General features: G+C 38.9%; 1 protein-coding gene across 1 annotated transcript; it reads right to left on the minus strand.

Annotated features, from left to right (window-relative positions):
- Positions 1–213: 213 nt before the first annotated feature.
- On the minus strand, positions 214–12,468 carry LOC140244602 (activating signal cointegrator 1 complex subunit 1-like). Its single transcript, XM_072324224.1, has 9 exons — positions 12,373–12,468; positions 10,253–10,407; positions 9,186–9,398; positions 8,005–8,183; positions 6,654–6,743; positions 5,411–5,457; positions 4,301–4,420; positions 1,425–1,635; positions 214–350 (listed from the first exon to the last, which is right to left on the minus strand). Exons 2-9 carry the CDS (start codon positions 10,401–10,403, stop codon positions 234–236), a joined length of 1,128 nt encoding a protein of 375 aa, XP_072180325.1. The 5' UTR covers positions 10,404–10,407; positions 12,373–12,468; the 3' UTR covers positions 214–233.
- Between the last annotated feature and the right edge of the window lie 1,471 nt (positions 12,469–13,939).

A 13,939-nucleotide genomic window follows, 5' to 3' on the forward strand; every position in this document is an offset into this window, starting at 1 on the left:
TCAGATTACTTTTGTTTGTATGCTCTGTGGACATAGTTCCTTGGACATTGCAGTTTCAGGCACATGTAAACTTCTGCTCTGATGATCACATCTTTTGACAGAAACTTCTGCAACTTTCTACTGGATCCACACACAGTAGTCTTTTCTCAAGGTCTTCTTATTTGATTGTGTTCACTTTCCTGGCTTATGCCATCTTCAGAGTCTATGCTACGCCTTTCTTTTTCCAGCTTGTTTCATTGCAGGACAATCTTCCCTGCAGGTCTGTAGAAGCCGTCGTCACCATAGCGACTACGTTCCGAGATGTGGACAGAGTCGATGCAGTGCTCGCCGAAGAAAAAGTCCCTAAATCTCTGCAAGCAGAAAGCAGGGTTTCAAGCAAAATTAGAACTGGTGGAGTACACTTACATTGTAGGTGCCTGTTGGAGTACTAACAACATCAACTTTTTGATTATGGGGTCAGTCAGACAAACAAAGTTTCTTATTTTAAAAAAGGAGAATTTACCCCCAAAATATACATGTATGAAGATTCAATGAATGCAGAAGAGTAGTAAAACACAACGGTGAAGTTTGAAGAACATGAGATCATTCATTTAAAAGACAAGTTATGAATTTTCAAAAATGTGGTGATGAAATCCAAGAGCCATCATGATTGGATAAAAAGTAATGAAAGAAAAAATGTAAGGGAGTTCTGCAAATTTCATTTATTAATGAAGACTTCAGAGTCCCCAAATTTGCTTCTGACATAGTTAGGGTTAATATCATTTCCCTGCCCTCTAAAGGATGAAAATTAGATGCTTTTTCATTAAGCTGGTAAAAGCAAACTATGTGGAATTCTATTCATAATCAAGATAAAATCTTTCAAGTCATTCAATTTCAGTTATTGTCAACATGACCCATAACGAAACGAATAGCACCACATATCATGCCGTTCATGATAACCCTCCCGAGAGAAGTCCCCATTTTTTTTTTCATAAATCTGATATTCAACCCCCTTTGTCCTTTCAAGGAAAATTGTTCATGTCAACATACCTCATGCATGATGTTTACATTTAAGAGATCTGTTCATTCCCCTACATCAACCTTGTGAAGAGTGCAAGTTCTACTACATTCCACATTGAATCATGATTCCCCCCCCCCCATGTAGTCTGTGGACCCTCATCAACAAAGTGACATTGATTGATTTATTTACTGTATTGTCAATGGTGGAAAATCTTGGTACATTGGATAATACAAAAAGCAATCATCAAATATATTCAAGGAGACATTAAGATATGCTTACACAAACTAGAACTGAAACTGAAACATACTGACATACAATCTGACATGCTTACAAATGGTGCAAAAAGATATGGTGGAAACATAACATATACCCACACACACACTCACACACACACACACACACACCAAAGAGAATGGCAATTCACCTGTAAGATTTCACTTGCGTCAAACATCTGAACGTTGGTACTGGGGCGCCCTCTCCCTCTCCCCTCCGCCCTCGTGTCAGGGAGGTCCTTCTGTCGGAAAGTGGCGTTCATCACCGTCATGTGCAGCTTGACCCCGGCCTTTTCAAACTTGTCCTGGGACAGCGGCGAGGCCAAAAATCTCTGTCGTAGTCTGTCGGCTATTTCCTGCAGTCTGGAATCGAATGGGCAACACCGGTATACAATTTTCATGCTTCTGAATTGCTACTTTAAATCCAAAATGCTACATTTACAATGGAAAGAAAACAATTTCTCAAACATTGAGAATTGATACCATAATGCAGATTGCATACAGGCGACTCCCACTATAACAAAGTCATCAGGATTGGCAGTTAGGTTTTGTTATAAAGAAATGTCATTTCAGCCGAACAGTTAAGTGTAATATCAAGATTATGTACATTACAATCATTTTAACCTGAATTTTTACTTTGTTGTGATAGAAGTTTTGTTATAACCATGTTCGTTGTAAAGGGAGTGCACTGTACTACTTGCATGCAGAGAAAGCATGTAACAGCTTGCACATGTGCAAGATCCCACCCCCTGGTTTGCCCCAGGTAACTGGCAATAGTCAGCTAATGGTACCAACCAGGCATGTGGTGCCACATGAGAAGAAGACCCGACAGCCTGGGCTTTCAGTGTGCAGCAAGCAGTGGGATAGTGTCTGCTGCCCTCACAGGCTTTTCAGTGTCAGCAATCGGGACTAGGGGTGGTATTCTGAAATCCTTCCTAGGAAGAAATTTCTTCTTAAGTCAGGATTTTTTCCTCAGTGGCATTCTGAAAATCTTCCTAAGTTTCTTCCTAAGTGTTTTCCTAACTTTTTCCCAAACTTAATAGGAAGAAACTTAGGAAAATATGCAACTGAGGATGAGATATGTAAATTTCTGACTTAGGAAGAAGTTGGTATTCTAGAATGCACTTAGGAAAGAATTTTAGAAAGATATTTAGGAAAGCCCCACCCCTGTCCTACTTACATTGTTACGATATAGCAAGCTGCAAAACATCGTGATAGGCACCTGTCATTCATTGTGCGCAACATGTGCTTTATATGCGCAAAATGGGCATGAAAAATGGGACATGCCACGCTTGTGTGTATTTGACCCAACGTCATAATAGTATGTGATTGTCATTGGTTGGTTCCTTATGATACAACATTTCGTATTGGCTAAAGAAAGAATAGTGGGCAGGGCTAAGGAAGGCCTAATTTGCATTAAGAAGTGCCTAGAAAGACATTTCAGAATATCAATTTTGTCTTTCCTAGGCACTTCCTAACTTTCTGACTTAGGAAGAAACTTACAGAATACCACCCTAGGTACCTAACAACTAACAATTACAGTGTACTCTTCTGATAAAAAAAGGCTGGTGATGCGCATTACACATGTACAGTTGATTCTTTCCTAACAGGCCTAACAGAACACATGCACAACACAGCACAGTAATCTGTCTGTATCCAACATTGATGTATATATCACAAACAGGACTTGTGAGACTATGTTACTAAGTTCTTGATGGAGAATCACACAAATGCAAAGAGGGAGAGAGAAAAGAAAAAAGGCATTAGCCACTTTCAAGATGCACAGGGAGTGACTTCCCATCTCAGAGTAGATAAACATTGCCTTTGCATTTGTTACACGATGCAATGGTTTTGGCATGTTGTTAATTTCATGATCATGATTTAACTCGACAAATTCTGAAAAAGGAAAGCACCAGCATAAAGCAAAATTTGGATTCACAGTCATATGGCATTACTTGAATTTGATAAAAATGGGACCTTTCTTCTTCTTTTTTTTTGGGGGAGGGGTCTTTTGGGTGACTGACACATGCCTCTGAAGCATTCAAAGAAAACAAACAGAAATGTGGGGGAGCTGTGGCACAGTGGACAAGACTCCCGACTCCCGATCGGAGGACCCGAGTTCAAATCCCGCCCAGTGTTTATACGTCCTTAGACAAGATGTTTATACCCACCATGTCCCTCTCGACCCAGGTGTATAAATGGGTACCCCGCAATGCTAGGGTAATAATAATAACAGGGCCCTCTGGTAGAGCAGTGGCAACACTGAAGAGGCTACCCTGGGTAAATAATATCTTATAATATAAATTCAAGAAAACAATCACTAACTTTAATACTGCTGTTGTGTGCATGGCTACGTGAATACAAAGGATTGTTTTGGGGCTTTTTATGAAAGAGAGAGAGTGAGTGTTCAAATCAAAGATACTGTAAGTTTTCCACTGTCGATCTCCATCACTATGAAGATGTATATTTTACCACACCAATCATGTGGATAGCTTGGCTGGGCTGGGCTGATGTGATCTATCGCATGCAATTGCGTTGACTAGCAAATGTCAGCCTACAAGATAGTAACTGAAAATTGTGGGACTGTGCAATGAAAGGGACACTGCCTTTTGAAGATATGGTGTTGGTTAGGAATCCTGGGGGTGTTTCCACAAAGAATTAAAGTTGATCTTCAATTAAAATCAACTTAAAATCATGGTAAGCTGCATGTATCTTCAATGACATTCTAACTTCCAAATAAAAACAAAAATGCAGGAGAGTCTTTGTGTAAATTTTGACATCAATTTGACATGGATTCTGAAAACATAAGATGACACTAAATAGGGAAAAAACCAGCATACCACAATTTTAGATAGACCGTAAGTTCTACGGTTGACGTATATTCTTCGTGGAACACTCCCCTGGGTCATGTATCACAGCCTGGTATTTCCTTTGTGATGGAGAAATATCCCCCCCCCCCCCCAACACACTTCCCGTAGAGACACGATAAGGAAAATGTAACACAACACAAAGGCCAACAAAAACTCACTTGTTCGAGTCATCTTGCATTCTGACCTTCCCGTAAAGGACGCCGACCCTTCCAGGATCATCATTCATGTACTCCAGGCCAGCAACATTGATGAGCAGGGGCTGCCCCTTCAAAATTGGACTGTGAAAAAGAAATGTTCAATATACACAATGTTATTGTATTTAAATTTCACAAAAATTCATTTTTTTGATGACATCGAAATAGTACATGACTGAGCTCCTTTATTAAGGTTAATAAATACCGTAAAAGCGGAAATTTTGGCCCAATTAATTCTTTGCACTAAGCAGGGTAAGACAAACTTCACCTTTTAAATTCCACGGAATCAAAAGATAAAATAGTATTACAGCTGTACACATAACAAGCAAAAAATTTCACATGCATTTATTTTCATGCCAGTTTCATGTTGCACAAAATGTGCAAAAACTTCAACACTATGAAAGTTTCCACTTCAACGGTACTTGTCTCAGCATATCTCAATGATAAGAACACGAATGTGTAATTTTTGTAGAAAACAACAACTTTTGTATTTATTACATACTTTCTTCATATCATTGTGCTATTCTCATCTGGAGAAAGGCGCACAATGAAATAGCTAAAAGTCTGAACAATCATAAATTTCAAACGAGTGGCCACTTTTCCTCAAACTTTAATCAAGTGTTTAGTTTTTCTTTCTGCGCTCAAAGAATCGAAAGTACCAGGAATACATAGCTGGGGAAACTTCCCCTCTAACCGGTATTAGAAATAATATGAAAGCTTGCTCCTATATCAAACAGAATCTCAAATTTTCTCTTTAAGTGAAGCTGTTTGAAATTATATAAGTAATATGTCATTGCCTTTTGAGGCTTCTAATCTATGAATCAACTTGCAAAATAAAAGCAGTGGCATGACCAAAATATCAAGAAAAAGATTGCTTGCATTAGTACAGTATATATGCATTCTTTTAAAATTGCACACTTTGTTTTATCCAAAGAAATTCCAGGCATTTACTCTGTAAATTGCACAATTTTGTTTTTTCCAAATAATTCCAAGAAGTATCTTCAATGTAAAAGAAAACATGTTGTATATGAGCTTTTTTGACAGAACTCAAGATGAAGTTCCACACATACATACTTGATGATCGTTTCTTGACATTCATCCAAAATGTTTTGAGCCGCATCCTAATCAAAAGAAAAAACAAACACAAAATAAGAGCTGTACATAGCTATTGCAAAGAGGAGTTTCAACTGTAAAAATCTAATGAAAATGCTCTCACAGTACAACAACTAGCATTGGAGTGACATATTGCTTCTGTACATCTGTGAGAGCAATACTGGTAAAACTGTTGTTTTCACAGAAAATTATGATACAAAAATAAAGTTAAGTAAGCAAAATTTATTATCTTTGAACCCGACTCTTCAAGGAGCATTTCTAAATCCAAAAGTGCATGTTAGCATTTCATAAATAGAATAAAATCAAATTTTCAGAAAGAAAGGGGTTTAATCAAATCAAACCCTTCATTAAAAAGTTATGGAATTTAACAACTCACGTTTACATGAAACAAGATCTAACACTACCTCGCTGGTATTCCGTTGTCCTAACCACAAGTCTTCATTAAATATTCCTTTCCGACATGATGACTAGACAAAACAAAAAACTTGTATGCTTCGTATCAAATCTTTGTTGTGCTGCAATAATCTAGCAAAAACAAGTTTTGGGTGGAAAGGGTTTCGGTTGCTGATCTATTGATCAAAAACATGATTTTTGGAAAAATATTTTGTGCATAAACACACAAACCAGACAGTTAGAACCCTCAGATTGTGCCACCATTCTGACATTCCCTAAATCCTGCTTGTTTCTCTAAAAACCCCTCAAATTTCCATATCATATCAGCACACAATAATGATGATGATAAAATTTTGGTTAGGGTCAGGGATACCAACAGAACTCATAAATTTCTCTAACACCTTGGTATTTGACCACATTCATATCATGATGTCAGCTCATGCTGACAATGTAGTGTTTCAGACTCGGCTGTGAATGCAGAATGCCGCCATAAATTTACAATTTCTCCTCTATTAATGAGCACCAGCTTTAAACACCAATGCGATTACTGATATGTTGAATACGTGGACACTGAATAACTCGAACATGCAGACCACGATATAAGGTTCTGGGATGCTTTAGTGGTCAACTGTGTGAGTGGTTGTTACAAACAACAGAGGGCCTTCATTGCTATGTGTATGACCTTATGTCACTGACCTACTTAATGACGACCTCTATAGTCTGGATACATTACATGATACAATGTCAGTTCATGCTGACGATGTAGTGTTTCAGACTCGGCTGCGTCGGCAGGATGCCACCGTAAACTTACGATTTCTCGTTTGTTCATGAGCACCAGCGTGGTAACGGTGAGGTGTAGCTTGGCAGGAATTTGCATGATTTTGTCCTCTATCCCGTAGCACTGAAAGGGCGTCGGGGTAGGGAGCGAGAGGGAGCAAAGAGACGGAGAGTGATAGAGAGAAACTGAAATTGGCATCAGGTCTTTTGCACCTACACATTTCTTACAATGTTGGCCTCAACCCATTGAAGGGAAACAGTAATTTCACACTTTTGCAAAAATTTTGACAAATTGATAATTATGCATATTCATTACCATCAATGTGCTTTCTTTGCAAATTGACAACGTCCACAGGAGTGCTTTCTTCGCAGATATTTGATGGGTGATATACAGATCATTTGGATACTAACTGCCGATAAACAGAGATTAACTAATCCCCCTAATCTAATCCCCTTAATCCCTATTTTGTCATCAAGGCCTTCCTGTTCGACCGAGGCACATTGTTACACCTAGGTGGGCTGGCTAACTTACAGTTATTTTCACACTGTAGGTCAAGTTTGGCTAAATTCAACTCGATGCTGATGAAAAAGTTTGGCAAGTTACACTTAAGTGCCATGGCATATAACCAAATAAGGAAACTACTACATATGCCATATATTTAGTGAGTCTAATATGTTTTTCCACTCGGGAACTTCCAAACAAATTTATGAGTGGTTAAATTTGCAATCATGGAGTGCAGAAATGAATGGAGAAATGTATGTGAGCATGGTACATTCATGTCAAGATTAGAGTTGATATTATTTTTGACACACCCATATCTACATACCAACTCCCCCCCCCCCCATACACACACATACATACATACATACATACATACATACATACATACACAAATACATATTTAGGGAGGCTGTGGGCAGTTCATTGATTGTTGAGAGAGGTTGTATTTCCTTGAGTTATGATAATAGTCGGTTCTTATAAAACGAGTTTTCATACTTGGTTCAGTATCTCAATGCGTTTTACAGACCACTAGTATTATTACTCGTATCGTATTAAAAGATTTTGCGAACTGGGTGGCTAGATATGCTGATATCGCCCATCGATATATTGTAAAACCAGAAATTTTTGTGCACTTCGCGAGGAGCCAAGATTCGCCAAATTTGAATGTTCACAAAAGTTCTTGTCTGCACTTTGCATTGAATGCTAGTGGGAATTTCCGAAAATTTCATACCGCAAAAAAAGCTCAGCTCAAGTACACAAAAATTGAATGCCATGAATATTTCTGATTTTACACTGCATGAAATGACAGACAATGTACATTGCATAACCACAAGCCCTCTTTATTTTATGCCCTTTTGACTCGTAAATGCAGTCATGAACTTACGTGGCTGCAGTTTGCGAGAACCTCTTCTTTGAATTGGCTGAACCTGTCCATCACGGCTTGGCTGTTCAGTGGGAAGGACACAAAGTGGGTAAAGGGCTCCCTCTTGCGAGCCGAGTCCACCAAAACGTCTATCCGGGTCTTGGCCGAACACACTCCATTTCTATTCTTGCCAGTAATAGCTGTCAGACATCAAAATGAAATGGACAGGCAAGGTACTGTCAAATTTACATATAAATACTGTAAGTGTAAATTCATATATTCTTGTGTGCATGAAATTGTCACAATTTTTGTGAAAAGCTATGATTCAAGAAAGTTAATTGCAGAAAAAAAGGTCTTGTGTCAACACAATGCATTGAATTTCAGTGGCAGTTCATGAATGCTTCTGGTTTACAGTAGTCCACTATTCATAGTTCCTTCCTTTCTTTCATTCAGTACCGTGGGAAGTGGTCTCCATCAACGATGGTACCTTCACTTTTGACTGCCCACTGACAAAATGGTGCACAGCCCTTGCAGACAATTTGTTTTCAACAATAAAAAACATACATGTAGTACTCAGAAGGGCTCAAAATTCATTTTCAAACATTTGGACTTTGCTTGCAATACATCAATAGGGTCTGCCAAGAAACTTGTCTGGCTGACACAATTTGTCAAGATGCTGAGTTGTTTTGAAGTATTTCTAAATCAAAGGTGTAAAATGATTTAGATCGTAGGACACAACTTTTATTACTGAAATTCTCTTCCCACTCAGTAGTAGGTAGCAAGAACGTTATGTGATGATCGATCATGCCATAGCGATTGTATTTTCCAACCAGCTGCATGCAGTTAACTCTAGCACAGAAGATAGGTGGATACTGCTGTGGCCTGATTTGTCGATTAATGATGATCGATTCTAAAAAATCATGCAGCAATCATGATCAGTTCTGCTCTGAGATTGTAGCACAGTACTTCTGACAAAACTTTTTGGCTAATATTTTGATTTCTGGTTCTTACCCAACTGAAACTGTGTTATTAGAGTTATTTCACATATTTTTTTTTAATGTATATGTGCACATCTTAGAGCAAATATCCACAGTTTGGCAACAATTTGAGAACTATGTTTACACTGGAATAAATGCAAAGCTGCGCACATCTGGTGACATAGATTATATTGCAGTCAAGCGCTTGTCTGCTAATTGACTCACATATTCTCTCCACATGCTTCTCTCTGGGAACGTCGACCTTGGTTTGGGTCTCCTCTTCTATCTTCCGCTTCATCTCCCCCTTACGTCCGATAATGAATCCAAAGAACGCTGCGGGGACCTCCATGACCACTTTGAAACGATCCCCGAACTTCATCATCTCAACCTGGTCACATGACTCGTCGTTCATCTCTGCATCGAGCATGCAATCATCATCTGGATGAAATATAAGACACAGCAACAGAGAGAGAGAGAGTTTAGTTGGTCAATAAACTTGAGCATGCATTTATCTTTATGATGTTCTTCGCTTCTATGCTCCTGCCTTTGAGCATGCATTTAGCACTGCACCGAGATTGAAATCTCTTCCTTTTTGTTTGCAAAGCTGACTTCACATCAATGACTGGAGATGAGATGAAATATGACAGATTTTGACAGAGAGAAAATGACGAGCAGAGAGTCATTTTAATCAAAACGCCCAACGCAATTACCATTTGGTGAATGAGAAGCTCTACATCGAATTTACAAGCAGTGAGACTGCAAATGCATCAAAAGCATTAGGTACAATATACAACGTATTAATCTCTTTGAAAGATGACGTTCTTGCATTCACGTATTGAAGAGATGGTGTGCAATTGATACATTTATAAGTGTATGTGTGTGTGCACCATTAAATCATCATTTGTAAATAGTTGTGCCCCTCTTGCATCTTGTCAAGAAAATGACAGCTCACAGGGTGAACACCTGATGCAGCCCAGATTCCTTGGTCGACACAAAGATGTCTAAAGGGACTATGTGTTACCACATGCCAAAGTATTACAATCAGACTATGTAACCTGCAATCACACACTTTTTAAAAACATTTTCTTCTTCTTTTTTTTGAGCCCATGGTGAATAATTCTCTGAGGCCTCAGAGTACACTACACATGCAGTCAAGCAAAGTGTTGGTTAGGTGACTGGGTTTGCCTAGTTTTGCCTCTCTTCATTGGTTGCTTGCAATTTCCTTATTAGCCGTGTCAATCATGTCACACTCAGTCACGCATGCTAGGGAATAACATCACCCCTATGCTCACTGGGCTCGTCACCATGGGAACGATCCTGGTATCTTTCCTCTTCCTCATCTACTTCAGCATAGGATGATACTTGGGCTGGATTGCATCGATAACAGCGCCCTCCTATGGTGATGATGGGTGGTTTCAGGACATCCATGCTGCTGTGATTCATTTTTCTGTTACGGAGGAAAAAACAATAAAATAACAAATCAAATCACTGGCTTGCCACACGGGATAGTCAACCTGGTCCTAGCTATCTGAAACTCTTAAGCACCGAAATAGGGTTCTGCCCATGATTATTTGAAAATTCACCTAAACAAAAAGAATACGGGCAATACTTACTTGTAGGTCTACTGCAGTACTGGTATTACACTAGTAATAGTAAATACTACCATTAGTAAACTTAGTAACAGTACCACTACCAGTACGTTAACTGCCATCAGCAGCCCCAAACGCATTACATAGCGTAATGGGGCTGCGGACTGTAGCATTCAGGATCATGACATGGGTAGTATCGCCGATAAATATCAACTAAATTCGAACAATTTCTTCAATTCAAAGACTAACAGGTGAAGTTGAAGTGTTGGCAACAGGTAACGTGCAATGTTTGGTTCTGCCAATATAGTCCCTTTCTCTTCGAATTGATGACTTAATGTGACTCAGTCGAGAGGAACCTGGGAGAGCTATACTGAATTGACGGCTGCATGCGCAGACATCACATGCGCACAAATTTCAATTTACGTCGATGTAGGGCAATTTGTCAATCAGTTGCAAATTTCAAATCCATTGACCGGATAAGAAGTCTATGTGCGTATGCGCTGGCCGTCAATTCAGTGTACATGTAGCTCTCCCAGCCACAGGTTCCTCTCGACCGAGTCACATTAAGTCATCAATTCGAACAGAAAGGGACTATTGGCAGAACCAAATTTGCACGCTACCTGTTGTCAACACTTCAACTTCACCTGTAAGCCTTCGAATTGAAGAAATTGTTCGATTTTAAGTTGATATTTATCGGCGATACTACCCATGTCATGACTACCCAGGCCATGTCATGATCCTGAATGCTACAGTCCATGACACTGACAGTCTGCAGCCCCAATTACGGCATACGCTATGTAATGCGTTTGGGGCTGCTGGTAGCCCGACCAGACCCCGTGTGCTAAGCTAGCACGGGGTCTGACGGTGTGTGATACACATATCTACGGAACCCCATACACATATCTACTAAACCCCTCGAACACGGCCACACAACAAAACTATTGAACATTTCTACATTCTTTTCACAAATTTTACGAATCACTCACGTGAATTGAGATACTTGGACTATGAGCATGGTATTTCAGTCCATAGTGAGCCCTCACGCAACATATACTGAGCAAAAAGTCCAATCTTTACCCGGAATGCTGTGATCATCGCGGGGCCATTCAAAATAAACCTTTCCCAGCTTTGAACGATGCAAATTGCGCTGCTAGAGTTTGTACGCCCGCGAAGTCGACAGCGCCCTCTTTGCCCAGTGCTGCGCCGACATTTCGAATCATTTCTGCAATTTCTACGATTTCTGCGGCGTACAGGATTAAAAAAGGTGCAATTTTTGGTAAGTTATAAAATGAGTATATCAATATCAATAGCTGAAAACGGTAGCTAAATAGATAAAGTTTTCACCTTATGTAGTCTTAGTAACAAATATGGTGCAGTAAATTCAAAATCGCGTCGGCGCCCCGAAATACAGAGATTACGGAGTGTCCACACCATACACTTGTGTACAGCGACAGGGCTGTGTATAGTTAGGGCTGCTGGTTGCAGTTAATACCAGGAGGCCCTATGTATACCTACAAGTAAACTTGATCCTTGACCTTGTTGCTAGAGTAGAAACATTTCATTAAATATGACCAAATTCACTGCATAATGATAGTGATAATGCATAGTGGAGAGCCAGCTGCAGGCCACGACATGTGATACCTTATGCAGACGGGACGGCGGCCGAACCCCCTCATATACAAGTTAGTGGGACTACGACGAGAAGTCAAATAGGCTGAAGCTTTTTAAGGCTATTTAGCTGATTGACATAGCACTTTGGCACTTTTTTTTAAAGCGTAAATCCAGGTTTCCCAATCCTAACTACCTAGTCAAACTGTACCTACCTATGGACTGTATTCTCAAAAGTAGAACTGTAACGTTAAACATTGCCTTTCGTCGCGTCGTGGCAGAGTTGAACAGCAGGCATGCAGCTGAGCTGATTGCAACACCAGTACCAGTGTCGTACACAAAAAGCGTATGGTATGGGTACTCAATGATGTGGATGGTTTAGGGTGGGCTCATCACACCAGCACGTACACGTAGGACTGTATCACACGCGCGAAGTGGCCCTGGAAGTGGAAGCAGGGAATCCCCCACAACTAAGGAGCAGTGTGGTGGGAAAGCGAGCGCGAACCAGTTGAGGTTTTTATTATTTACCTTACAGATCTACTCATATCATACATTATATATTTTCAAAATCTCTGACGCGGACACAAATCTTAGTTTATAAATTAATATTATTCACTAAACCACCAGTATACGAATAGTTCTATCTATCTATCTATCTGTCTATCTATCTATCTATCTATCTATCTATCTATCTATCTATCTATCTATCTATCTATCTATCTATCTATCTATATCTATCTATCTATCTATCTATCTATCTATCTATCTATCTATCTATCTATCTATCTATCTATCTATCTATCTATCTATCTATCTATCTATCTATCTAATATGCTCATCTTGGAATTTTCCACGTGTTGGACTTCGAATGTTATTATAAGAAGAAAAAGGAGTCTTGAGTACGCCATTTGTAGATTCAACAAGAAGGTTTATATTCACAAAAAATGGAAATTAAAGCATGTCATACAGAGAATAAATCAAATGAAATCAAATCAAATTAATGTAGGCCTACATTAAAACCATGACATCCATGAAATTCTATGCATTTGCGCTTACACACAACAAAACTAAAATAAGTGAATGAATACTAGTAAATATATGAATAGGTGAATAAACAGAAAGCTTATCATAGATGGTATCATAATATAGTTGGTACATATTCAGACATCAGCAATTTCTCGTAAGTGATAATCATCTTGTAAAGAACAATCGGTAATAAGCGCATCATCACTTCATTTGAAATTCAAAGTGAACTTTTGGACCAAAGACCAAAACATTGAGATTGTATAATTCAACAGTAAATACCCGCTTTAGAGACATCTTTCCTCCTTTTTTTCCCCCAGTTAGACAATTATGATTTACATAGATGATGGAGATGGAGAGATAAGATAGAGACAGCTCAGACAGACAGACAGACAGACAAACAGAGATGGGTGGAGGGATTTTTTTTTGTGGGTTTTTATTATAAGAGGGTAATAATTATATTGACCACTTTGTGAATCTCAGATTGAAGAGAGGGTTATATTTGAGGTTAGGGAGGTATTTTTCCCCCTTTTTTTAAGTCAATTTATTATTCTATTGAAGCTTGGGTAGTATATGGAAAGTTTCAATTAATAATTCAAACCAAGGGAGTATCCAACTAATCGACAAATTAAAACAACTAAAAATCGTTTTTAAGATGCTGCATGTTCTTTTATTTATGGTGGAAATGAGATGTTAATTGGAGAATCTATTGATTTGACCCACTTAATTTAGCAACTTAATGACTGATTATATTCCACT

Source organism: Diadema setosum, chromosome 21 (assembly GCF_964275005.1).
Source record: "Diadema setosum chromosome 21, eeDiaSeto1, whole genome shotgun sequence".
Taxonomy (NCBI): domain Eukaryota; kingdom Metazoa; phylum Echinodermata; class Echinoidea; order Diadematoida; family Diadematidae; genus Diadema; species Diadema setosum.

Excerpts from the sequence above, each read along its gene's own strand:
- LOC140244602 (XM_072324224.1), bottom strand. The coding sequence starts at position 10,403 with ATGAATCACAGCAGCATGGATGTCCTGAAACCACCCATCATCACCATA. Across the intron at positions 8,184-9,185 it reads GAAGCATGTGGAGAGAATAT|CTATTACTGGCAAGAATAGA; the intron begins GTGAGTCAATTA and ends GATGTCTGACAG. Across the intron at positions 351-1,424 it reads ACGCAAGTGAAATCTTACAG|AGATTTAGGGACTTTTTCTT; the intron begins GTGAATTGCCAT and ends TTCTGCTTGCAG.